The 26,525-nt window shown below is 51.3% G+C and overlaps 1 protein-coding gene across 12 annotated transcripts; it reads left to right on the plus strand.

Annotated features, from left to right (window-relative positions):
• The first annotated feature begins 1,280 nt into the window (after nucleotides 1–1,280).
• Nucleotides 1,281–26,525, plus strand: PPCDC (phosphopantothenoylcysteine decarboxylase). 12 transcript variants are annotated; one of them, XM_082735944.1, is made up of 9 exons: nucleotides 1,283–1,411; nucleotides 4,516–4,666; nucleotides 5,822–6,030; nucleotides 9,408–9,612; nucleotides 10,592–10,622; nucleotides 20,309–20,404; nucleotides 21,260–21,388; nucleotides 25,346–25,514; nucleotides 25,949–26,525. In XM_082735944.1, exons 4-9 carry the CDS (start codon nucleotides 9,557–9,559, stop codon nucleotides 26,032–26,034), a joined length of 567 nt encoding a protein of 188 aa, XP_082592070.1. In that variant the 5' UTR covers nucleotides 1,283–1,411; nucleotides 4,516–4,666; nucleotides 5,822–6,030; nucleotides 9,408–9,556; the 3' UTR covers nucleotides 26,035–26,525. The 12 variants fall into 12 exon arrangements, with proteins under 12 accessions (XP_082592063.1, XP_082592070.1, XP_082592073.1 ...); XM_082735945.1 differs by having other exon boundaries at nucleotides 1,339–1,445; XM_082735946.1 differs by having other exon boundaries at nucleotides 1,351–1,462.

Genomic DNA, 26,525 nt, shown 5'->3' on the forward strand with positions numbered 1-26,525 from the left:
TTGGGAAGGCCTGCTACCTGTGTGTGACCCAGCTTGTCCAGGCCCTGGGATGCTGCATCTCTAGGCAACTATGCACTTTCCTAGGGAGGGAACCAGTATGAGAATTGGGGGCTGGGCATGAATTCATCTCCGCTGGATGGTCTGTCTTGGGAGTGTGATGGAGGAAGGTCACTTCTGGGAATCCTCAGGTCTGGCCAGCCAGTGATCTGCTTTTGCATTTTGCTGGTGCCTACTGTTCCTCCTCGTTTCTGGGAGACACAGACCATTGTCCACCTGGCAGTTGACCTGCCTGAGCTGTCTGTCTATGGTAATTAAGTGAACCATAATAAAGGGGAACATTTGGCCCTGTGTGTCCTGCTGCGTCATGTGTCTTCATGTGGGCCTGTGTGGAGCCTCACTGTGGGCTGTGGGGCATGGAGGTAGGGTGGGTCAAATGGGTCTGTGGCCTGTCGTTCCCCGGGGGCCAAAAGTCACAGACTTCTGTGTGATTCTTTCTGAGGCAGCCTTGAGTAGGCCTTGAAATTGCCACAAAGGCCTCCTGCCTGTTGGAAGGAGTTCTGAGTTGCCTGAGGAGGAAGTAGAAGGCTGGATTAATAGGGGAGAGGTGGTTTGGTCCAGATGCAGACAAGGGCAAGGGTAGAACACAGAGGACCCCCTCCTCAGCTCTCACTGATGGAGAATGGCAGCGGATTAAGTAGCCTCAGCACACAGAGCTTATGGGGGTCTTAATGCTGGATAATGAAGAAGGCAGTGAGGTGCACCCAGTATGCTTTCTCCTGCCGCTTTTCCTTTGGCAACGTTGTGCCCTCCATTTGGAGACACTTCAGCTAAGCTTATGGCCATACTTCAAGATTCACCTTGATTGACTCCTCTGAGAGGGCTTCCCTGCCTCTAGTTTTTTGGTCCTTCTGATTGTTCATGGAGGATCTTATTCTGTAATTTCCCGGACACTGATTTAGCTCCGTATTCTGTGCATTTAAAACAGGAGAGGTTCTGCAAATGTTCAGTATAAAGTGCCCCAATGATGAGCAGTGTGTCTGTGTGGGATGAGGGTGTGGGGTGAGGAGGTCAGGCAATTAGGCCAGACCCCGAAGAGGGCACCAGCACTGTTAAGAACAGCAACCGGATGTTCACGGCAGGATTCTCTCGACTGGACTACAACGACCAGAGGCAGAGAAATAGACTACAGTTCCCAGAAGGCTGCGCGACATGTAGGCAGTCCGGCACCCTCGCGAAACTACGTGGTAGGCGGAAACAGTGGGAAGGGCGGCTGAGATATCGCGATGTTTGGGGCCGCCCGAGAAGCGTCAGGCGTGCGTGAGGAACCTAAGGGGATTCGGAGGCTGTGTCCTTTCCGCCCGGCGGTAGGGAGACGCTGGGAACTTCGCTGACTGTCGGTCCGCGACTGTTTGTGCGTGACCTTCCTTTGGCCCGCTCGCGCGCGTGTATGTGTGTGAAGGCTGTGAGTCCGCGGGGGTGTATGACCTCAGTTTCCTATCTCTGCTCGTGAAGCTCAGCTCGCCACTGTGGGTTGGCGGCTGTGTCTGTGTGGGCAGTGTCGAGCCTTTAGGACTGTACTTACCTGTCTGCCGGCGCATTTGCGACCTCTTCCTGGCTCGAGTTGGGAGTGGGAGATTTGTACCTGTGTTCTCACCCCTGCTTTGTGCTGCACTGCGACTGTTCAGTGCTGTTTAAACTAGTTTAAAAGGTAGCCCCATCAGTTCCCCTTATTTTTAAAATTGGTAAAATAGAAAAAAGGAAATTATTAAAAGGGAATTATATCCCCTAGATCCGCCTAAAAGTGCTGATGGTTTTTAAAATTAGAATGAGGCTAAATTTTGCCAAAGAAAAACTTCCTACTGTCCTTTAAAGGCCTGTACCAGATGATAATCAGGAGAGATTGCTGTAGTTGAACTGGTGAATGTCTTGGGAGCAGGGTTTTTCCCCCACATCTCTGGCAGTGGCTGTAACTAGCTTGCTAGTAGGCTGTGTGTGTGACTATGATACTTAGTTAATATACAATATATAGCAATATAACAATATATTACTATATAATATGTTATATACAATGTATATTAATGTGATATAGAAATATATAATATATACAATATATATAATAAAAATATATCATATACTCTATAGTATATGTATATATCCTCAACATGTGGACTTGAGGAGTGCCTAAATGGGATTACAGAAGCTGCAGAGTCAAACATGCCTGCTTCTAGTGGCAGAGGAGAGCAGTTTTAGCAGAAGTTCGTTGCCTTACCTTGGGGACAGGGATTTAAAGTGCCCTATGGCCTTTTAATGTCTTTGGATTGGGGAGCAGGGTGACATTTTGGGGAACTAGAAGTTGCTCATTATGAGGGGGACAGAGTAGAGTGCATTGACTGTTGGGAAATAGGGCCAGAGCAAAAGCCTGGGGCCAGGAGTGAGGGGCTTTGACATTAAATTGAAGATTATAATCTCTTAATGGATCCTGGATCCCTGTTCCCCCAGTCTTACATGTTTGGTTCTGCTTTGTTCTAGGTCCCAGCCCCTCACTGTTCCTGTGTTGGGCAGTGTTTGTACTGTCTGGCTGTTTTTTAGCCCTAGTTCTGTGAGGCTCCACATATTCCCCTATTGTGACTGACAGATATTCTTGAAACCTTTATTTAACTCTGCCTGCCCTAATTAAACTCAGCAGAGGAGACTTATACATCACAAGCTTGCCATAAGCAAGCTCTGGCTCTGCCTTTTTTTTTTTTTTTTGGAGAAAGAGAGCAAGAGAGTGCATGAGCAGCAGGGGGAGGGGCAGAGAGAGAATCTTAAGGAGACTTAATGCTCTTCGTGTAGCCTGATGCAGGGCTCGACCGTGGGGCTCAATCTCATGACCCTGGGATCGTGACCTGAGCTGAAACCAAGAGTCCCACACTTAACCTTCTGAGCCACCCAGGTACCACTGTCTGGTCCTGTCTTTCTAAGGGATAGAGAACCTGCCATTTTTCTGGTTGTGGCTTACCAACATGACTGATGTCCTGGGAGCCTGAGGCTCAATAATCATAGTCTTCAGCCCTTATAACCTCTCTGTGATAACTTTCTGCTCAAGATTTCCTAGGAGTCTAGCAAAGCCCAGAAAAATCAGGCACTGTCTACAGCTATCTTGGCTGTGCAAGTAAGTAGGTGGTTCTAACAGGAACTGGCTAGAGTAACAGACTTACTAGTTTGGGATTTGATCTTTTTTGAGAATGAACATAAAGACTGCTAGTTATCACATGTCACAAGATTGTTAGGTTGAACCAGTTTGACCTTGCTTTCAAATGTTGGTTAAATTATCCACTTTCTGGTACTCAAGTACTTCTTCCCCTACTCCCAACACCCAACCCACATACACTTTTCTTTGAAGGTAGGTAGGCTTTGGTCCTTATTGGTCCTTAGCAAGTCTTGCTCAGCAGGCTAAGTTGTAAATCTTGGGCTATACCACCCAGTGTGTGGGGAAGTAATTGAAATCCCCAACATGGCTTCATGCCATAATTTTTTTTTTTAAGATTTATTTATTAGAGTATAAACAGGGAGGAGCAGAGGGAGAGGAAGAGAGAATCCTCAAGCAGACTCCCTGCTGAGTATGGAGCCCCTTACTCAGGGCTCAATCCCAGGATCCTGAGATCATGCCCTGAGCTGAAATCAAGAATTGGCCACTGAACAAACTGAGCCACCCAGGCGTCCTGTTCCCTCGATTTAACTGATGGCTTTCAGTAACCTGTTTCTTAGGAATGATACCAGCTTGATGTAGAGGAGGTTTATGGGCTGCAGAGATGAAGTTCAGCCTCTGGTTTGGCAGGAGTCTCCCTGTCCTGGCACCAGTGAGCTGGGGTGGGATGGCGTCGGGGTTTGAGCTTTAGCAGATAGGCTTCCCCAGAGAGTCCAGAATGCCTCCATGGCCTACTGAGTGTGCTCATCAGTATGCTGGTCTGGGAAGGGGCTGGCTGATAGGCCCTCTAGACCTTGCCATGGGCTGAAACAGGCTCCCCAAGCTCTGGAGTAGACTCGTGTCTGGTTTGGGCAAGCAAGGCCCTGGCTGAGGCCCTAATTTAGAGCAGAGACTGAAACAGAGCTAGCAAATGGAATTTCGGGGGTGTCTTGCTCTAGGGAACTGGTCTGTGCTTAACTCCTGCTGATTAATCCCCGGGTCTGGGCCTCTGGGAGATCTTTCTGGGCAAGGGCTCATGTAGGTGTGTGCCTGAGGCTTGAAGGCAGATACTGGGCGAAGAGGCCCTCAGGAACCAAGGAGCCTCTGGAGTGAAGAGGAAGCCCCTCTGGGTGTGCAGCCTCAGAGGTAGCCGTTGGGTGATTGAGATAACTTCCTCCTTGACGTTTGCCTTGGTTTCCCCTCCTACTGCTGATTCTGCCCATTTTGAGTCATCTCGCAGGTCTCTTTTACTGAGAGCCCTTACCTCTGTCTTTCATACATTGACTCAGAAGTTTCTACTGGAAGGAGCTTCAGAGATCACCTGGTCTTACCTCTGTATTTTTCAGATGAAGAGACAGGTCCAGGGAGGGAAGTACTGTGAGACAAGGTCACACATCAGCTCAGGAGCACAACGATGGATGGGGTCCAGGGCTCCTGATGTACCAGCTGGGCTTCTGTGCCAGTGTCCTGTGCCCCACGCCCACCCTGCTTCAGAAGGTACAGTTCATTATTCCTCCAGCAGTGGTTCAGGACCTAGCAGGTGCCAGGCTGTTGGTGATTAGACCTGGTCATACATTCAGGGAGATGCTGGTGGCAGTGGTGGTGGTGGGGAAGTGAAGAGGGAGAGGCAAGGAAACACGGAAAAAATGGAATCACTAATTATTACCAGGCATGTGCATCCCAGAGAAAAGCCTATCTCAAGTGATTTCGGGTGTGACTCCTGTCTTCTCAACTCATCTACAGATTCCCCAAAGGCAGTGTTGTGTCTTGAAAAATTCCTATGCCCAGTGCTAGATGTCATTGGCCCTCAGTGATTGTTGCTGATGGAGTGGGCATGTTTTGCTGGCCCAGCTTGCAGAGTGTAGGTTTTGGTGTGTCCATCAGCTATATTATCTGGGGCACTCACTCCTAGCAACATCTGAGGGCCAGAGGTAAAAAACCCAAGCAGCTGGTCCCACAGGAGTGGCCAACATGCTTGTTTCGTCCTGGGCTTAGATTTGTAGAGGGGTGTCCAGTTTGATCTCCAAGGACGGGGACAAAAAGGTAAATGTCTTCACTCCCCGGATCATCTGAGTCTTCCTGTTGCTTCGGGTTTCCCACCTCTCAGGCATCTCTGAACCCATGCCATTCAGTCCAGCGTCCTCCCGTCTCCACCTTAGGGCCCCCTCCACACCTGGCACCAGCACTACCTTTCTAAAATGAAAACTCACCTTGGCCCTCACCACCCTTCACACTGCCCTTGACCTCCTGCCACCCCCTACCTCCCATCAAACTTTAGCCTCACTCCTAAGCTGTTCCTTGTTCCTCAAACTTGCCACCCTCCTTAGGCCTCTTCACCTTTGTGAGATTTTTCCTTCTTGCATGGTTATTTCCTTCTTTCTCTGGGAAACATACTGGTCCTTCAGGACCCAAGCTGTCCTTGTTCAGGTCTCTGACTTCCTCAGACGGTTAATCCTGAGCAGCCACAGCCCCCAGTAAAGACCTTCCTCAACACTGGGCCGAATTACACAGTACCTGACCTCCTCATCAAATCGTGTGCTCCCAGCCACTGGGGCTGCTTACCCCTCAGTAACCCCAGCATCTGGCCCAGGGTCCTCAAGACAGTTTGGTTGAACATATGAGTGAAGTGGGTGCCCCTTACTCTGCTTTTAGATTTTAAGTCCTGACAGAGCCTTGTGGAGGCCCGTCCTGGCAGGCTCCTGAGATTCGAAGCCATTAGACCCCACATGGAATCCAGTGCCTCATGTCCAGCTGCTGCACCCTTGGTGAAGAAACAGTTCCGTGTTCTCGTTGGTGTCACTGGGAGTGTTGCAGCCCTGAAATTGCCTCTTCTGGTGTCTAGGCTTTTGGACATTCCTGGCGTGAGTATGCTTATTAGCCAGCGTGGCAGTCTGATGGTGGAGAGCTTCTGCTCCTGGGGCCAGGCCATTTTTATGCAGTGCACGGGTTTTTTTGGTTAATGATGGTGTTTTTGGAAGCCCTCCATGTGCATTAGTGTGTAGTAGGGGAGGCAGGAGACAGTCCAGTATAACTGAGAGCTAGATGAGAGGGTGTGGACAGTGAGGGGAGACTTGGAAAGGAACACTGTGCTGAATGGAGGGTTTGGGTTCCCATATGCTGACCCTGGTTCCCTGAGATGCTGGTGTGGGAGGAGGCTGGCTGGAAAAGTGGGGGTTTATAGGAACACATTTGTAGTGTCCCCTTGCTGCCTTGGGTGCCCCACCCCCACTTCATCTTGAGCACCGTGGCTCTGTTCTCCCTCCTTGTTAGATACCGTGGCTGTCCTATCTGCCTAGATGCACTGGAATGTCAGGGGTACCCTGTTGCCTGCAGCTCTGGTTTCAGACTGCTCCTTCAGGTGTTCAGAGATGCTGGGGCACCACAGTGTATTGGGGGTGAGGGAAACCTCCATTTTGATCAGTTTTTTATATATATATATATATATATATATATATATATATATATATATTTATTTATTTTTTAAGATTTTATTTATTTATTTGACAGAGAGAGATCATGAGTAGGCAGAGAGGCAGAGAGGCAGGCAGAGAGAGAGGGGGAAGCAGGCTCCCTGCTGAGTAGAGAGCCCAATGCACGGCTTGATCCCAGGACACTGGGATCCTGGCCTGAGCTGAAGGCAGAGGCCCAACCCACTGAGCCACCCAGGGGCCCCTATATTTATTTTTATATATTGAGGTCCTGGGGCAGATTTTTCATCGGGAAAAATTCAAGGCTTTAAACAATGCGAAAGCCAGCAACTACTGACCTCATTTCCTTGTCTGGTCTTCAAGGTCTGTTGAACTCCCACTGCCTACACTCCACTCTAATGGCCCTTGCTTTGGCCTGGCCCCTGCCAAGCTGTGCTGTTGTCCTATTCCTCTGCCTCTCTAAATTCTGCACAAACACTTTACAGGGAAACCTTCCTGGCTTGCTTCAGCCCATGTGGCATTTTCTCCTTCCTTTTAAAACTAATTTGATGAGGGTCACCTGGCTGTCTCAGTAGAGCATGCGACTCTTGAGCTCCAGGTTGTGAGTTCGAGCCCCACATTGCACATAGAATTTACTTAAATAAATAAAATACTTAAAAAAAAAATAACCCAACTCATTTGATTTTTTTTTTTTAAGATTTTATGTATTTGTGTGAAAGAGAGCTCAGAGGGAGAGTGAGAAGGAGAAGCAGACTCCCTGCTGAGTAGAGAGGCCAAATTAGGGCTCGATCCCAGGATTCCCAGGATGCTGAGATCATGACCTGAGCCAACAGCAGAGGCTTAACCCACCAAGCCACCCAGTCACCCTCATTTGATGTATTAAAGAAAAACCTGAGATGGGCTGTAAGGTGGTAAAAACAGGGTTTATTCAGAAAAATTATCACAGTAAGGGAAAGAGACCTCAGCAGAGAACTGGGCTTGATTCCAAATACAACAGGGAAAAGTGGGGGTTTATAGGCAAGGAGCAGGTGGAGGGCAGTGGATGGAAAGTTACTAAGAGGAAGTATCAGGAGTAAGGAGGGTTCTGGCTAACTGTCCTGACAGGATTCTTGGTGCAGGCAGGCCAAGGTGACCCGTCATCACGTGGGGGTTGTTGAGGGTTGAGGAGCCCTATGAGATACCCAGGCTGATCAGATAGTGAGAGTGGGGGATTCTGGCCAAACCTGCTTAACAGGAATCTTGCTCTTAAGGATCAGGCCCCAGGATGAGCCTAGTCAAAAAAAATGGTGCAGGGGCGCCTGGGTGGCTCAGTGGGTTAAGCCGCTGCCTTCAGCTCGGGTCATGATCTCAGGGTCCTGGGATCGAGTCCCGCATCGGGCTCTCTGCTTGGCAGGGAGCCTGCTTCCTCCTCTCTCTCTCTGCCTGCCTCTCTGCCTACTTGTGATCTCTCTCTGTCAAAAAAAAAAAAAAAAAAAATGGTGCAGAGAAGCCTGAGTAGAGTTTGGTCTGGGAGAGAATCTTGAACAGGGTGTGGGGAATCTTAGGTTGGCTTTGACATTGCTCGCGCTGTTGCACTTTACTTTCTGCTGGGGCCCAGGCTGCGCTTTTCCTTGTTATCTGTGCGCCACCTCATGTGGTTGCACAGGTGCTTGTACCAGTGTGTCCAGCAGGGGGCAGTGCTCCCTTGCAGATGACCATGTCAGGGCTGAAGGCAGGGGTGAGCAATCTCCCCTCCACTCCCTTACTTTCCCCAGACTTACAGTGAGAAAGTCAGCCCTTCACCCTACCCCTCATACTGCCACAGCAATGAAGCCGGCAGCCAGGGATGCCACCAGGCCAGAAGGGGGGAAGGAGGTGAGTCTCGTGCTGCTGGGCAGCACCCCCTGTGGCCTGGTCCCTCTCCCCCGCAGGCCCAGTAGGAGCTGGCTCCCTAGACCTGTGAGAGCGGGAGGCCTGGAGGCCTGGAAGGGCTTGTTGCAGCAGTGACAGCCTCTGTCCCCTTGGGAGGGAGTGAGCCATGCAGTTCCCTTTTCCCATAGCCCCAGAGCAAGTGAATTTCCGGACTGGGGGTGGGTGGGGGCAGGGCGTCCTATCCCAGGAAACAGATGGGCAGCCTCAGAGCTGGGGGAAATGGCAACTCCCCCATTTCCTGCCTCCCGTGCAGCCAGTATTTACAGGGGTGTGAGGAGGCTCTCCAGCCCACCTCAGGCCCTGGCCTTCTGAGGGGGACAGGCCTTGTCTGGAACAGGAACTTGGCTCTCCCTCTCTGGCTGTGGAGTCAAGCTGAAAGTCCGGCAGCCAGAAGGGCACTGACCTAGGAGGGAGGACTTGGAGCCTGCTTTTTGAATTTAAAATAAAGGTGATTACTGCCACCCATCCCCTCAGGCTCTTGTCCAGGCTTGGGGAGGGGACACAAAGTTTGTCATCAGCTAGGCACAGCTCCTGGCACACAAAAACACTTGCCAGTGTTTGTTTCCTGTCCTTCACCCTCTCCTTTCCCCTTATGTCCTTTGGGCCAGCCACATGGGGAGGGGAAGGGGTTGTTGGGGTTGGTGAGACAGCCCATGTTAGGAGAGCTGTGGGAGTCACAGTTCATCTGCTTCTGTGGAGGGGCCTGCTGCCCTCTCACTTCTTGGCCGGCTCATCCCACAGGTAGAATGGTTCTCCAAGGAGCCTGGGTTTGCTTAGTAGAGTTCTTGTGAGGTGTTGGCAACCAGAGGGGGGTCCTTGCTTGGCCTGATGCCGTGGCCTCCCCACACCCCTGATGGTACTGATCACCCCATTGCCCTCTTTTTCTGGGTCACCCGCAGGAGCAGTCTTTGTCCCTTGGAACGGTCCTTCTCAGCTGTTTGCCTCCATCATGGAATCACGTGCTCAGGGCTTTTCTGAGCTCCCGAGGCATTTCTAGATTTGGACCTGCAGATGTGCAGCTGAAGGCTGGGCCCCGGGGAGCTGGGTGATGCCACAGATCTGGCCCATAACTGCAGGTGTACCTCATCTTACCGTGCTCTGCAGGTACTGAGGTTTCTTACAGATCGAAGATTTGTGCCAGTCCTGGGTCAAGCAAGTCTCTTGGTGCCATTTTTCCAACAGCATTTGCTCACTTTGTGTCATTTTTTCGGTCATTCTCCTAATATTTCAAACTATTTGATTATTTGTTATGGCGATCTGTGGTCAGCGATTACAACTTGCTGAAGGTTCAGGTGATGATTATCCTTTTTTTTTTTTTTTTTAAGCAATAAGCTATTTTTATTTTTGTTTATTTTAGGGAGGTGGGGGAGGGGCAGAGGTAGAGAGAATCTCAGGACCTGGGGGCTGGATCTCACGACCCTGAGATCTGAGATTGTGACCCAGAGTGGGATGTTCAACCGACTGCACCACTGAGGTGCCCCACAGTAAACCACTTTTAATTATTAAGTTATGGTCAGAAGTGGGGGAGGGAGAGTGAGGAGTTCTCCAGCCTGAGAAGGCACTTTGAGACTGAAAAGTGAGCCGCTCCATACCGTTACAGGGATTTATTCAGGGGAGCTTGCTGAGGAGCCAGAGGGCAAGCAGGCTGGCTGGATGACTGGCGGTGCAGGCACCGTGCGGCTCTTCTCTTTCAAGTCGGGACCTCAGTCTACAGCTTTTATGGAGTGAAGGGCGTGGGGAGGTCAATGAGTCCTTCTCTAGTGTGGTGCTGTCTGTGCATCCCTTCAGGGAAGGTCAGAACAAACATTCCTGCATTCTGGTGAGGCAGACGTTACCCACCACAGGGCCTGAAACACACCGTCTGGAGGGAGGGCACTGCTCGGGCACGAACACGGTGGAGAGTCCGGTATGGGGTTGGTGTTGTCAGCACCCCTCCAGGTACACTTGCTGCTTTCTTCAGACAGAATGCTCTTGCGCATGTGAGAGACTATAGGTGCAGTATGGGATGGTATGACTTTTATATGTGCTGGGAAACCGAAGAACTTACTTGGCTAGTTTTATTGTGATATGTGTTTCATTGCAGTGGTCTGGAACCAGACTCGCAATGTCCCAAGGTAGGTCTCTATTCCTCACTCACTGGTGTGTCCAGGCATCCCAGGGCAGCGGCTGGCTGGAGCCAGGCCAGGAAGACTGTGGAGGGTTGCAGGAGAGGGATGGATGTGTCCTCAGGACTCACATGCCAGCAGGTGGGCAGAGAGGCCACCGCCAAGAATCCTGGGATGCTTTCTGTAGTGGGGGATGTTTGCTAGTGGGGGCCTGCTGTACCTCAAGAGAGGCATTCGCATAGAGGATTTCTTATGCCGCGATTCTGGGCGACTCAGGTCGTCTTTATGGCCTTGGTCTTCTTAGCCCTGCAGGGAAGTGGGTGTGGGTGTGGGTAGGGTACTAAAATAACCCTTCTCCAAGGCCTATTCTGGCACTAGTGGTGGAAGATTCTAGATGCGAGGCCAAAAGGAATAGATCCTGAAGGCATCCCGAGAGAAGGTCCTGGGATGCAGGAGCGTCAGGGCATTTGCATTTCCACAGTTATCATGGCACTGGGGGGCGGTTCCGTCTGGGCATCCTCTCACTTTGGGGAAGAAGACACCTTGCTAGCTTTTGCCCCGGCAGGGGTCAGCAGGGGTACAGCCAGCTGGGGATTTCTAAAGGTGGAGAGAGTGTCCCATCTGGGGAGCTGGCAGGACAAGGTTAAGTTTCTTTCTTCTTTCTCTTTAAAAAAGATTTTGTTTATTTGTTGGAGATAGGGAGAGAGAGCAGGAGCAGGGGGAGGAAGAGGGAGAAGAAGCAGATTCCCTGATGAGCAGGTGGTGGGGGGTTGCTCGATCCCAGGACCTTGAGATCGTGACCTGAGCTGAGACAGACACTTAATCAACTGAGCCACCGACGTGCCCCAAAGGTTAATTTCTAGATTGCCTGTCAGGACATTTACCGCGGTCAAGGGTGAGGGAAAGAAGGTCCCACTCATATGCAGTATGAAGTAAATTTGGCTTCTCTGGAGGACCATTTGGCAATGTCTAGAGAGAGAGAAAGTGTTCCTAGCCCTTGATTCACCCATAGGTTTGACTCCTGTAGGGCACAGAGATTCACCGTGTGTATGGGGATGTTCATGATAGCATTGCTTAGCGTTTCAAAACAAAACCAAAACTGGAAATAAAATGTCCAAGGATAAAGAGCACTCTGGTACAGTTTCGGTCCAGCCTTGTGAAGGATTAAAGCAGCGATTCAGAAGGCCTGGATCTTGGTGTTCATGCGATACAGTCCTCAAGATAGAGATGAAATGGGCCTGGGACAGGAGTTGGCAAACCGGGGCCAAGAGGCCAACTTTGGTCTTGTTACCTGCTTTTGTGCTTTTGTATGGTCTGTGAGCTAAGAATGCTTTTTTACATTTTTAAGTGGTTGAAAATTAAAAACAGTATTTGGAGACACATAAAATTATGTGAAATTCAAATTTCAGTGTCCATAACGTTTTTGCTGGAACACAGCCCCATGTTTATCTAAGTATTGCCTAGGATTGCGGTCTCGCACCTACAGAATCGAGTAGTTGTGTCAAAGCTGTAAATAGTATCTGGTCCTTTAGAGAAAATGTATGCTGACCGCTGGCATATTGAATGGTTCCTTTTATATGTTCACATATCTGAGTTACTGCCTACACATTTTCCTCTGGAGGTTGTCACCTTTGCGTGGGAAAGGAAGGTGGGAAGGGAGACTTGGATTTTGTATCATTCTGTTCAATCTTCGTTTTTTAACCTCTGTGTATATTTATTTTTAAAGTCAGTGGGACTCTTGGTGGGAAAATTATAGAACATTCTTTGTAACTTTATGCTTTTTTTTTTTCTTTTCTTTTTTTTAATGCTCACTGAGAAAAGGAAGTAGGAGAAACAAGGCCTGGTTTGAGGTTTTCCTCTCTTTCTGGGCAGGGGCTACCTGCCTGCCCTGTGGTCCTGTTGTGGAAACTGGTCTGTTTAGCAGTGCCACTCTGAGGCATTTACTTAGGTTTCTGCTGGTTTGGCCAGCCCCTTCGGTCCCTGACCAGCCCCTCCAGGGAGTGAACTCTGTATTCTGCCTTTTGAGTTCCATTCTTGAGAATTTTCTCTAGGTGGGGAAGGGCACAGAGGGATTGGCAGCTCAGTCCTGCTTGAATGGCAGGAAGGACTGTTGAGACCAGAACACTAGCTCCCCCAGGAGGCCCACTGGGAGGCTGATGGAGAATGGTTTTCCCCACAGCGCCTGGTGGGAAAGGGCAAGAGGGCTGGGACGGCATAGTGAGCTGGATGGGCCCCTTGAAGGCCTCGTGGTTTAAATGTCTCATGGCTCAGACGAGGAAACCAGGGCCAAAGAGGAAGAGGGATTTGCCCAAGACCTGCCACCCTCCCTCCCTGAGCCAGTGAGCTGGCAGAACTGGTGGTTGGGGCCAGGTTTCTTGACTCCTGTCAGCAAGTGAACTTGAGGAGCTGGGATCTGGAGCATAGGCATTCTGTGCTCAAGCTCATCATGGCTGTGAGGATGAGAGTTTCCAGGACACTGTGGACTCTTACCTGGTTCACCTTGCTTCACGGTCAAGGTCATAAATACCGCACCTACTTGTCAGACTGAGTCCTTGCTGAGGGGAGTGTTCGTATCTTACCAGCTGTGTGTAGGCTCAATAAATGTTTGACAAGTCAAGACATCGGGCACCTGGATGGCTTAGTCAGTTAAGCATCTGCCTTCAGCAAAGGTCATGGTCTCAGGGTCCTGGGATCGAGTCCTGTCCGTGGGGGCTCCCTGCTCAGCAGGATGTCTGCTTCTCCCCTTCCCTCTGCCACTCCCCTCTGTGGCCCCCTTGTGCTGTCTCTCTCAAAGAAATATCAAAAAAAAATTTTTAAAAGATTTTTTAATTTACTTATTTGACAGACAGAGATCACAAGTAGGCAGAGAGGCAGGCAGAGACAGAGGAAGCAGGCTCCCTGCTGAGCAGAGAGCCTGATGTGGGGCTTGATCCCAGGACCCTGGGATCACGACCTGAGCCGAAGGCAGAGGCTTTAACCCACTGAGCCACCCAGGCGCCCAAGAAATAAAAATTTAAAAAACATTATGAGCTGGAACATTATGAGTTGGGACACCCACTCAGTCAACCAGAACCCCTCAGGAATTTTTTAATGAGGCCTCCTACTCCACAGCTCCCCACCCTATGTGCTGACTCCTCTGGGCACCAAGAGTCCTTTTTCCTAGAGTATACCCACCACCCCCAAGCTCAGGTTCGTGCCAGCGTCTGGGCTGGTTCCCAGGCTCTGGGCACAGCCACTGTCCACACTGGTCAGCTTAGTGTTAGAGGCCTCTGCTGTGTATGCTAGCCCAGAGGCCTGAGTCACCAGAGCTCCAGGTTCCTTGCCCTGTGGCAGTGCAAAGCACTGCGGGTGCTTCCTCTTTGGAATCCTCCGAAGCCCCCATGATGCTGTCATCTCCTGCCGTACTAGAAACACCTGCTCTTTTTGGGCCACTCAGATGGAGGTTCCAGCTGTGTCTCTCCTTTCCTTATATATGCTAGAACTGTGCTATCTAATATAGTAGTCATTAGCCACATTTAAATTATTAAGATTAAATTAAACCGGGGCGCCTGGGTGGCTCAGTGGGTTGGGGCCTCTGCCTTCGGCTCAGGTCATGATCCCAGGGTCCTGGGATCGAGCCCCGCATCGGGCCCTCTGCTTAGCAGGGAGCCTGCTTCCCTTCCTCTCTCTCTGCCTGCTTGTGATCTCTGTCTGTCAAATAAATAAATAAAATCTTTAAAAAAAAAAAAAAAGATTAAATTAAACCAAAACTTCAGTCCCTCAGTCATATTAGCCACACCTCAGGTGTTCAGTAGCCACATGTGGCAAGTGGCTGCTGTACTGAGCAGCACAAATGTGACATGTTTCTGTCACTGTAGAGTTCTGGTAGATAGTCTTGTAGAGAGCTGGTTCTCACCTCGGGCAGCTCTGTGTCCCAGGGGACATTGGACTATGTTCAGGAACGTTTTTGGTTGTCCTACTTGGACAGGGGTGCTACTGGGTCCTGGTGATAGTAGTTAGGGGCCAGAGATAGGGTGGGAGGGGGAAGTTCAGGTCATGGGCTTTGTCTCATCTGATGGCTATGAAAGTGCTTTCATAGTCCCTTTGGTTGTTCCTTTGGTTGTCTGCCCCAGAAGCAGCCTGGGCCAGACTAGGCCTGACAGTAGATACAGAGGTATCACTCCCAAATCTGTTTCCATTTCTCCCTCCTTGATTCTCCAGGAACCGCAGATGGGATTGCTAATGTACCTTCAGCAGAGAAAAGGAAATGCTGCCAACTGGTTTCTGGAAGGAACGTTATAAATGCCAGGCCAAATGCAGACAGCTTATATGATAAGGTCTGGCCAAGCCTTGGTCGTGTTACACAAAGAAGTTCAGGTTTTATTTATTTTTAAAGATTTTATTTATTTATTTGACAGAGAGAGATATCACAAATAGGCAGAGAGACAGACAGAGAGATAGATGAGGAGAAGCAGGCTCCCTGCTGAGCAGAGAGCCCTATGCGGGACTCGATCCCAGGCCCCTGGGATCATGACCTGAGCTGAAGGTAGAGGTTAACCCACTGAGCCACCCAGGTGCCCCGAAGTTCAGGTTTTAAATATTAGATATTAGGGACGCCTGGGTGGCTCAGTTGGTTGGACGACTGCCTTCGGCTCAGGTCATGATCCTGGAGTCCCGGGATCGAGTCCCTCATCGGGCTCTCAGCTCCGCGGGGAGTCTGCTTCTCTCTCTGACCCTTTCCTCGCTCATGCTCTGTCTCACTTTCTCTCTCTCAAATAAATTAATAAATATTTAATAAATAAATAAATAAATATTAGATATTAAAAACTCTTGGCAGGGTTCTCACCAGGGGACCAAGCACAGAGCTGCCTTTCAGAACTCTCCAGTGTGTGGGAGCTTGTTTTAATCCCAGTCCTGTTTCTATCAGGACCCGTGATGGGTATAAGAAAGCCAAAGCAGGTTCCTGCCCTGACAGAGCCCCTTGGCATTTGCTAGGGGAAGGGTCAGGATAAATGAATAAGTAGTCTGAATTACTTAGTATTTCAGAAGGTAACATGTCCTTTTTTTTTTTTTTTTTTCCTTTTTAAGTATATGTGCTGCCAAAGCGAGTACTCCTTTTTTTTTTTTTTTTAAAGTGTGTGCAAACCCAGGGCCTAGTCCTTGGCTCCCAGGACATTTGGCAGAGTGAATGAAAGTGAAAGAACAAAGCCCATAGGGCTGATGAATTAGATCAAGTGACATCCCTCTAAAACCAGAAAAACGGGCTTGGGCCTGCTGGACAGCACGAGGGTCAAGTCACTGCCAAGAAGAGGTAGCTGCTTCAGTGGGGTCAGGGGACGGGCATCAGGAAGGATTGGCTCATCACATACTCTTCACATTACTCTTGAGGTAAAGACATTGGCCCCAGGAAGCTCCCTGACAATGACTGTGTAACCTGGGAAGGTAGCCAGAGAAGGATGGACTTAGAGTCTGAGGGGAAAAGCTCAGAGGGAAGAGTTTAAGCAGGGGCCCCAGGTGGGAGGCTCACCTAGATCTGTGGTTTGAACTCTCTAGGGGCTGGGGGAGGCTCAGGCCATGAGGGGGATACAGGCAGAGGTGAGAGGGAGGAGGGCCATTACCAAACTGGGAATATTTCTCACTAGCCCTAGGCATAGTCCTTTGGAGAACTGACAGGCAGTTTGGAATTAGGGAAAGCAGGGGAACTAGATCTTCAGGAAGTAGCTTTCAAGATTTCAGAATAGAGGACGAACTGGAATATTCTTTTTTTTTTTAAGATTTTATTTATTTGATAGAGCATGCACAAGCAGGGGAAGTAGCAGGGAGAGGGAGAAGCAGGCTCCCTGCTGAGCAGGAAGCCTGATGTGGACCCTGGGATCGTGACTGGAGCCGAAGCAGATGCTTAACTGAGCCACCCAGGCACCCCTGAACTGGGATATTCTTTTTTTTTATTTTTTTAAGATTATATATTTATTTATTTGAGAGAGAGAGAGACAGAGCTTGAGGGAGGGTGGGTCAGAGGGAGAAGCAGACTTTCCACTGAGCAGGGAGCCCGATTCGGGGCTCGATCCTGGGACTGCAGGATCATGACCTGAGCCAAAGGCAGACGTTTAACCTACTAAACCACCCAGGTGCCCCTGAACTGAGATATTCTTGTTTAGGGTAGTTGGGAAGCTCTTAGAGACAAAAGATAGCGGTGTCCAGAGACCGATGTGTCTATCTGGGAAGCTCTCTGTTGAAGGAGATTGGAAAACAGTTAAATGGAAAGGAAGACATGTAGCTAAAAATGGAGGTGGCCCAGAGGCCACCCAGAGTGAGCAGAAGCTTGCCCTGAAACTCAGGATGACCAAGGGCTGTTACATACATTTGGGAAAGGAACAAGGGGTATGTCCCATTTTGTCTTTTGAGCTTGAAAAAAGCAGGACAAATGGTGATAGAAGGGACTTGAACCCAAGTTGGGCGGCTCATCTCCTGGGCAAATTTCTGTTTGGTTGGTGGCCTGCAGGATGGGTGGGAAACAGCAGAGGGCCTGGGAGCTAGAGAAGATATATCTCCATTTATCAAAAAGGCAAATTATCATATACAGGGTTTGCGAACACTTAGAAAAGCTCTTAGAAACTGGTAGTCACTGGGGCTTGATCAGGCTCATTGAGAACAAGGCCTAACAATTTCAGGGTTTTTGTTTTGTTTTTTTGTTTTTGTATTTTTTTGGACATCAAAGTACTTCTGGGGGGCGCCTGGGGGACTCAACTGGTTAAGCATCTGCCTTCGGCTTAGGTCATGATCCCAGGGTCCTAGGATTGAGCCCCAAGTTGGGCTTTCTGCTCAGTGGGAAGCCTGCTTCTCTTTCTCCCTCCTGCTTGTGTTCCTTCTCTCGCTGTCTTTTTCTCTGACAAATAGATAAAAATCTTAAAAAAAAAAAAAAAAATTCGGGGTTGAGGTGAGGCCCTTATAGAGTCTTAGGATCTGGACCATCTGATGGTGATGTCAGCATGTTAAGCCCTGAAAGATCCCATTTTGGGAGGGTTTGTTCTTGATTCCTTCCCACCTCTCACCCCCACCCCCACGGACCTTAGGGAAGAGCTCTGCTCTTGTCTTTGTTCTGTTCATGATTTGGTTCATGTCTCGGGGTAGGGGTGGAGGGCTCCTGATGGTGGTGCTGGCTAAGAGCGGGACTGAGATGTTATGAACTCTCTGTGGGCTACGTCTCAAGGTGGAATTTACCAGGGAAGTGTGACAGACTGCAGTTGGGACCAGAAGAGTATCTATGTAGGTACAGGCTGGGGTTTGCGGCTTAGCAATGTGGTGAGGAACTCTTTCGAGCTTGCTGATTGTAGACCACCCCCCCCCATATGTCAGCAGGAGGGTGTGGCCTCCGGAAGAGGTGCTGTGGGCTCAGGCTCCACAGACAGACACTCAGTGGGTAACAGGGACATGACTCTCTGGTCCCCTGATCCTGATCAAATGGCAGTAGGGAGGCAGAAGAGATGGCTCCTGTCTCTGACAGGATGGAATGGGAGATTCCATTTCATTTCTTGTCTTTCTTTTTAAAGGTTTTATGTATTTATTTGACAGACACAGTGAAAGAGGGAACACAAGAGGGGGAGATGGGGGGTGGGAGAGGGAAAAGCAGGCTTCCCGCTGAGCAGGGAGCCCAATGCAGGGGTGGATCCCAGAACCCTGAGATCATGACCAGAGCTGAAGGCAGGCACTTAATGATTGAGCCACCCAGGCGCCCCACCATTTTTTCTTCATGTTTTATTTTTAAGTCATCTCTACACCCAACGTGGGGCTTGAACTCATAACCCCCAAGATCAAGAGTCACATGCTCCACTGACTGACCAGCCAGGTGCCCCAGTATATCCTTTTGTTTTAAATGTGTCTTTTTAGACACGTTTTGATATGATTGAGGGTTTTAAAAAATTCAGTATGAGAGTCTGAATTTTGATCAGGGAATTTAACTCATTATATATTACTGGCATAACTGTTATGTTAGGACTTAGCTTCTGCGTCTTAATACCATCTCACATACTTGTCACGTGTTCTCTCTGCTCCTTTTTCCCCTTTCCAATCCTTTATTATGTAACTTGAGTTTTTTGCTGGTTTGAGAGTTACCTGTTCTTCTGGTTACCTCTAACTTACCATTCCCATCTTACCTTGTCACTGTTTTGTGTCTTGAGAGTCTCAGGACTACCTTGCCTCCCTCTGCTTTCCCTGCCTTTGCTGATCCTGTGTCATCTCTCCAGGCCTGGGTTCTGTGGAGAGAAGGCAGCCCTCTTCATCCGCCATCTTGTTCAGAGCTGTCCTGGAGGGGCCTCCAGTGCTCAGTGGGGGTTTGGTTTAAATGACCTTTAAAAAGGTCACTGAGGTTTTGTGCAAGTTCTGGGGATGGTAGATTCTAAGGGAGAGTGAGGGAGAGGGGACCTGTCTGAGAGCTCTCCAGTGGAGCTAGGAATAGCAGACCTTCTGAAGTACCACATTTTGCTGCTTCGAGACATCTGCTTCTGAGTCCCAGCTTCGCTCTATAGGCTGTGTGGAACGCTGTCATTCATTGTTGCAGGACAGGCAGGACACAGATGAGGGGGGCCTCCATGAGACCATAGGGAGGGATGGGGCTACTAGGAGTTGGCATGGGCATGCCCCATCCCAAGAGGTAGCCATGACACAACACTGCCATTATCAAGGAGGAGTGTGGGCTCCAGGGTGTCAGAGTTTTAGTTTTTCAAGAGAAGCCAGGAAATTGGATTTTCTTTGTGAAATCTCCCGATCTGTATATATTGGCTCAAAAATGTTTATAACCTCATGCAGGCCACGAAGCATGTCTGCAGGCTGGATCTGGCCTACGTGCCACATAGGATTCCTGTTCCAGCCAGCTGATGAGTCTGTCCTTGTCATCCTTGACTCTTCCATCTCCTGGATAAATGTCCCCTAGAGATGTGATTTTCTGTGCCCTTCCCCTCCCAGCCACTTCCTCGGAGCTCTTTTCTCTGCCAGCGTGTTAGATGAACACGGCACTTTACAAATAATGGCAACTGGTTAGTGCTGTCCGCACTATGGTGCGCCGTTTTTCACGGCCGTCTAGTCTGCCAGGTGCCTTAACCATTCCCCTGTTTGCATTATGAATTACTTGTGACCGAGGAGTGTGAAAGTAAACGTCATTCTTGCCCCATGAGTGTAGGGTGGACGGGTTTAGTTTTCCTTGAGTCTGTCTGCAAGTAGAGCCCACGAGGCCTTGTTCCTAGAAGTCCGAGAAGGGACTCTGCCTTGTGTTCTCTCTCTGGGGCATGCGGCAGAGACTGTGGGCCAAGCCCCAGCGCCCAGTGCCTTGGCCTGCAGAGGGCAGGGTTGCCGTGTGGGTTAGAGCTCAGGACCTGTAAGCCTTTTTGGGGGTGGCCCCTCTTTGCCCTGCATTCCTTCCTGTCTGCCTCTGCCTCTAGAGCTGAGTGGCAGGAGCCTGCCGCTTTATAGGCACTGGGCAGTTGGTGACTCATTCCTCAGCAGCCCCTCATATAGGGAAGTGAAACGGCCACATCTGGTGGGGGCTGACCTTTGGGTGACATCGGAAGTAGCTATGCAAACATGGGGCTCACTGCTGAGGAGGGAGAAGTCTTTTCCACAGCACTTGCCTGGCCTGGCCCCATGTGGCCTCCAGGCCCGTGGCTTTGGTAACAGTTTCCTTTCCCTTTCCCTCCCCGCCTCCATTTTTCTCTCGGTGACAGCTGGAAGTAGCAGTGGTCACAACTGAGAGAGCCAGACATTTCTACAGCCCCCAGGACATTCCTGTCCCTCTCTACAGCGACGCTGATGAATGGGAGGTCAGTGCATGGGGGCCCCAGGGCCGAGTTCTCTCTACCAACAGGGCAGGAGTGCCCTCCCCACAGCCTGTGGTCCCAGAGGCCAGAGCAGACGGACCAGGCTCACGTCAGTGGTCAGGGCCCTCTGGGCAGAGGCAATGAGGAAAACATCTGTCTAGCTTCTGGCCTGCGGGAGGCCCGACGTCTCCTCCCACCCCAGGCTGAGTTCAGCCCTGGCCCTGGGCCTCAGGTTGAGTGTCCTTGTACTTATCTGGGCTGATGAAACCACAGAGGAGCTCTGTTCCCACCACCCCTGTCCACGTGGCTCCCAGTGTCAGGGCTGTCGAGAGTGCCTTGCTTCCCACGGCCGCAGGGTTTTGCCTCTGCTCTCCCGCAGAGGGCCAGGCACCGCCGGCTCACCAGACATCGAGTGTGGGCCTCACAGGGGTGCCCTGCCAGGCATTTTTAAACATTCTCAGCCTAGAACATTTCTGGCTGGCCTGTCTTCTCCACCCCGCCCCCTCCATTCTCGCCGCCCCAGAGCCCTTCCCCTGGCTTGGACAACCCAAGCATCCGCCTCAAGCAGACAGGCCAGGAGTTCCCTGCCAGATGTCAGTTCTCTTGAAAACCAAACCATAAAGGGAATAGCTTGGAGAGACAAGGGGCGTTTGTTTCCTTGGGCCTGGTTTCTCTCAGGCTGTTGGCTCCACAGCCAGTGCTCCCCAGCATAGCTGTGAGAGGGAACAGCAGTAGACTTGGGCAGGCCTTGCCCAGGTGGTCTCCCATGGTTTCCCATTCAAGTTTCTACCTGGCCTCATTGCCCCCCACCCCCGCCAAGCTTTCTCCCTCTCTCCCCCATTTCCTTCCCTCTGCCAGATGTGGAAGTGCCGATCCGACCCTGTTCTCCACATTGACCTGCGGAGGTGGGCCGACCTCATGCTGGTGGCTCCTCTTGATGCCAACACGCTGGGGAAGGTGGCCAGTGGCATATGTGACAACTTGCTTGTGAGTGACTCTGCCTTCCTCCCTCCCTGGGCCTCACTGGTTTGCTGAGCTGTAGACTGCCTTTGTATGGGGTTCTTGCCATGGAATTCTTTTTATGGTGGGCTGATTTTCCCGGGACACTGTCCCCTGGACTCTCTCCCCTCCACCTGGTGTCAGCGTGTTCCAGCTAGTGGGCAGACGGATGGCCTCAGCTTGTGTGTGCTCTCTGAGGGGGTCTACCTCTCACCCGCCCCTTGGTGCTCAGCTCTTCTCCCTTTGTCCCTCATTCATGTGCTGTCCTCGATGTGCTCTTCCATTGTTCTCCGTGCCCAGCCCTGCTGCCTGTCCCACTTGGCCCTGTCTTCTCCCCAGGATCTGGATATCCACATGGGGAATCTGATAAGAGTGTTTACTTCCTCATGGATCTCTTGTACACACTTATCTCTCCTGTAGCATTGGCCACAAGGCAGAAATGTGGTTTTCCTGTGTGTTAGGGAAAGCTTAGAGGGGAAGGAGAAGAAAGGCTGGATGAGAGGAGCCAGCTGATGGCTGGTGGTGGAGAGGAACAGAAGTCCAGCTGCACAAAGTGGGGATTGTCATCGGCCTGAGGGACCTCCAGGAAGCCGTTGTCCTAAAAGGCCTGTTTATATGATCCTCCTGGGAAGAACTAGGTGTGTGATCTCTCTCCTGCCTCCTCTCCATTATTACCCCGCTTCCCTCATTCATTGAGCGGTTCCCTAACATGAACCAGGCCCTGTGATTGGGGACACACAGGACACGGGGCTCCCAGTTTGGAAGGAGAAGGCTTTTGGTTACACATGCAGGTGAGAAGGGAGTATGCTTTGGTGTGTGTGGTACAGTCTTTAGTGACCCCAGGTGGTGCTTTGACAGTGGACACGGCTGGGCATATAGTAAGTGTTCAGTAAATATTTACTGTATGTAGGAGGTCATCAGTCACTCTGCTTTGGCAAAGAGCAAGGAGATTTTCAGAGTTCAGTAGAATAAAGAAGTGAATAGTGAAGCTGGGTCAAAATGTTGGGGGTCTGATAGGAGGTTAGTCTCCTTGAATGCTAATTGATGAGTACGTAAGGCACTTCTCGAAGAATCTGCTAGTGATTGAAGCGTCATTTGAATAAGAGCCCAGGGTGACCAGAAGAAGAGTGACACACAGATTCTGCAGCCAGGAGCAGGGGTAGGGGAGTACAGAGAAGGGCGAGTCTGGGGTCAGTATTATTCAAAAGGCTTCCCAGTGGGGCTGGTGCATGGCTGACTAGGCAGTTGGAGCAGGGAGGCTCCTGGCCACTTCCATCTTTGGAGGCCTGAGTGGTGTGTGCCCTGCACCATCTCAGCAGGTCTGCAGGCTTCCCACCGGCCGGTCAGCAGCGGCTGATATGATGGAAGTACACTGACCTCTAGGAGGTGTGCCCCAGGCTGACTGGCTCTCGGAGGGCTCTTTTCTTCCCCTGCAAAGCTTTGCTTCCCTTTTTCCTTCAAAGCTGCTCCCTGCTCCATGAAATCTTCAGGGCTCCCTCTTCCTGAGTTGGCTGAGCAGTGTTATATGTTCCTAGGACCAGTCCCCAGGCCATTTGCCTCAAAAGGTTTCACTTGAAGGCATACATATTTCAAGGAATTACAAATCCCATGGTTTATTTTATTTTATTTTTAAAAAATTCTATGTATTTGAGAGAGAGTGGGTGAGAGAGAACAGGATTGAGGAGAGGGGCAGAGAGTGAGGGAGAAGCAGACTCCTCCCTGAACAGGAGCCCAGTGTGGAGCTCGATCTCGGGACCATAGAATCATGACGTGAGCCGAAGGCAGACGCTTAACCGACTGAGCCACCCAGGCGCTCCTCTCATAGAGTTTAAACTGTCATCCTTGCTCTATGGCTCTGTCCTCAATCAAAGATGTTTTGTCCTTTTATCCTTGAAAACATGACCCTGCTGCCCCCTTCCATCAGATCCCCTTTCCAGTGTCTAGAACCCAGGGTACCGGTAGAGCGTGCTAGGTGTGAACCTGTGCGCCAGGCCTCTGGGCCCTTGGCGTGGGTGAGGTGTCTCTCTAGCCAGCCCTCTGGCCTACTCGGGCCCTGGCCCCTTCTTTGTGCTAAATAGCCAAGCAGAGGGCTTCCTGGCTGGCTCAGCTGGTAGAGTGTGCAGCTCTTGATCTCAGAGTCACGAGTTTGAGCCCCACGCTGGGTGTGGAAATTACTAAAAAAAAAAAAAAAAGCCAAGCAGAACCAGAAAGAGGAGTGACTTTCCTGGGTCACCAGTCTAGCTGGGCACTTGTCTCAATCGGGATCTAGGCCTTCTCTCCTCCCAGGCAGCTTCCCAGGGGCAGAGCTTGAGGTACTGATTGAGCAGAACACTGACCAAACAGAAGTGACCATGGGAACTGTTGCCTCCTCTCATCCCTCCTGCTGCCAGAGGTTCAGACGAGCTGTGGTTTGTCCGGGAAGGGCTGAGCTGCAAGGTGAGGTGGGAAGAGCTAGAGAGGCGTGGAGGTATTGGGTTTGTCCTCTGGTTGTTGGTGTGCTTTGCTTTGACGACGCTTAGAAACCCCAAGCCAGCCCTGACCACACTCCACACGCAGAGGGGCTCCTCTAGGTAAGTTCGTTTTATAGATGCGGCAGGTGGCACAGGGCCAAAAGGAAGTGGGACTGAAACTGTCCACTCAGCCTGGTTGCCACATTGAGACGACTTGGTGGGAAACAGACGCTGGTATCTGGGACTGCACAAGCAGCCAGTCCTGAGGCTGCAGGCCATCCCACTTCCTTCCTGTCCCTAGGAGAGGGCCAGGGCACTGAGAGGGGCAGGCATCGGCTCGGTCCTGCTCATGGCATTGTTTTCTGAACTCCCCCCACCCCTTCCCACATGGGCTGCACTTCAGGGAAGGGGTGTGCTGACCATTGTCTCCCCAAGGGGCCCACAGCTGGGGAGGGGGTACCAGAGCAGTCAGGGCATAGGGGAGCACCCTCCTGGGGGGCCCCAGGGCTTATTTCTCCCCCAGGCAGCCCCTGGCCCAGGGAGCCTGTGCTTATAGTAGTAATAGGAGCTACTGTCTTGGGAGCCTATCCTTGATGCCAGGCCCTGCATGAAGAGCTTTAAGCATTTCCAGCCTCTGTCCTCACAACCACGCAATGAGGGGGGCATTTGCAGAGAGGAGGCTAAGACTCCCAACCTTAAATTACTCCTCCAAGTTCTCATGGCTTGAAGTGGGAGTAGATAGCACAGTCGGGATTCGAACCCAGGTCTATGTGATTTGGCAACCCACTGAGCAGGCGGGTCCCACTCACAGCTTCTCTGGTGTATGACTTGGTGAGATGGCCTGGAACTCGGGAGGTAGTGAGGCTGTGTGGGATAATGGCAGATCCCATGGGGTGGCATGCAGAGTTCTGTGCCCTGGATTGTCTCCATGGGATCTTGGGGAGTGCAGCTTTTCTGTCCGGGACCCAGAGCAGCTTCCTTACAGGGTCATGGTGAGGTGCGTGGGGTACTGCGTAGAAGAGGATTTTTGTCACGTTCAGGTGTTCTCACTGCCCAGTTTTAGTCCAGCCTCGAAGTAGAGCTGGTGTTGGGGTGGATGGGCCCCAACCAGTGAGTAGTCTGGGCCTTTGCTTTGGGGGTAACTGCTGACTGGGCTGGCTTCTGTCTGGGAGGTGTGTCCCGCAGTGGAGAAGCCTTGTGCTTTGGCTCGGAGAGAGCATTCTGCAGAGGAGTGGGGGTCTGCGTGGAGGTGGCTGGGCTGCTGCGAGGGTTGGTGGAGGACCTTTTCTGCATCAGGCCCCGTGCCAGCACCCATGGGGAGGTGGAGAGGCTGAGGAGACATGAGATTGGCGGACACGGACGAGTCTCACCCAGTCATCCCCGGCCCATGGCTGGCTGTTACCCAGAGGATGGTGGGTGGGATTGGGAGTGCTGGGGAGGGGTGGCAGGCAGAGCAGCAGGCACCCGCCTGCCACACCCCGGCCCTTCTCCACAGACCTGTGTCATCCGAGCCTGGGACTGCCGCAAACCCCTGCTCTTCTGCCCGGCGATGAACACCGTCATGTGGGAGCATCCCATCACTGCTCAGCAGCTGGGCCAGCTCAAGGCCTTCGGCTATGTTGAGATACCTTGTGTGGCCAAGAAGTTGGTGTGTGGAGACCAAGGTGCGCACCTGGCCAGGCTCATAGGCCCTCCCTGTGGCCCTGGGTCGCAGAAGGGCTCAGCTCCAGGGTCAGATCTGGGTCGGCATCGCAGTCTGTTGTGACCTTGGGCAGAATTGTTCTCTGGGCTCAGTTTTCTTGTCTGGGAAATGGAAGTCATGATTCCTCTCAGACTTGGGAGGATTAAATGAGATGTCAGGTGCCTGGTGTCCCTGGCACACTGCCCGTATGCAATTCTGGACGGTTACTGCGACTCTTCCCGGGGCCTGACCTGAGGGTGCCTCAGAAGGGATTAGATGGGTCTGGCTCCTGCAGACATGGTCCTGGCCTTCAGTCATTGGGCTTTGGGTGGAGTGCTCAGGCGAGCATTGAGCAGGGTGGCTTGGGGCTGGGCCCTTGCCTTAGTCTGCAGGCCATAGCAGAACCTTACTCCCTAGGTCTGGGGGCCATGGCCGAGGTGGGCACCATTGTGGACAAAGTGAAAGAAGTCCTCTTCCAGCATTGTGGCTCTCAGCAGAGTTGAACCCAGGATTTCTGTCATGTGTATCGCTCTGCACTCAGCGTGTTTTCAGGCCAAGTTTATGAAGAAGGTGGACATTGGCATAATATGGTGAAGACTCCTGTGTTTACTGGGGGGTCTGGCCTGGTCCTGCTCCAGAGCCTCCCTGGGGGCCTGACTGGCCTCAGGTTCAATGAGACCAAAGGCCCAGGCCCCAACTTCTTTCCAGCTGAGAGATGCCTGCTTTCCAAGACCCTCCTTACCTTTCCCTGCGATTGGCACAGCAGGCTACTGTATGTCCCTGTGCTCTGGGAGGGGGACTGAGGGATGACGGAGAAACCGTGGTTCTCCCTGGTGCCTGGGAGCCGCTTCAGCTCCTTGGTGGGCTGCCCCGGCACTGTGCAGTGAGGGCAGCCTGTGATTGGCAAGACACTGAGATTCTCCATAAACCATGCGGTGAGATCGGTGGGGCAAGGGGGTTGCCAACTGGGGAATAAAGAGTGACCTTTAGAGGA

This window comes from Mustela nivalis, assembly GCF_964662115.1.
Source record: "Mustela nivalis genome assembly, chromosome: 6".
NCBI classification, from domain to species: Eukaryota; Metazoa; Chordata; class Mammalia; order Carnivora; family Mustelidae; genus Mustela; species Mustela nivalis.

Excerpts from the sequence above, each read along its gene's own strand:
- PPCDC (XM_082735937.1), top strand. The coding sequence starts at position 5,896 with ATGGAATCCAGTGCCTCATGTCCAGCTGCTGCACCCTTGGTGAAGAAA. Across the intron at positions 21,389-25,345 it reads GCATATGTGACAACTTGCTT|ACCTGTGTCATCCGAGCCTG; the intron begins GTGAGTGACTCT and ends CCTTCTCCACAG. Across the intron at positions 25,515-25,948 it reads GTTGGTGTGTGGAGACCAAG|GTCTGGGGGCCATGGCCGAG; the intron begins GTGCGCACCTGG and ends CTTACTCCCTAG.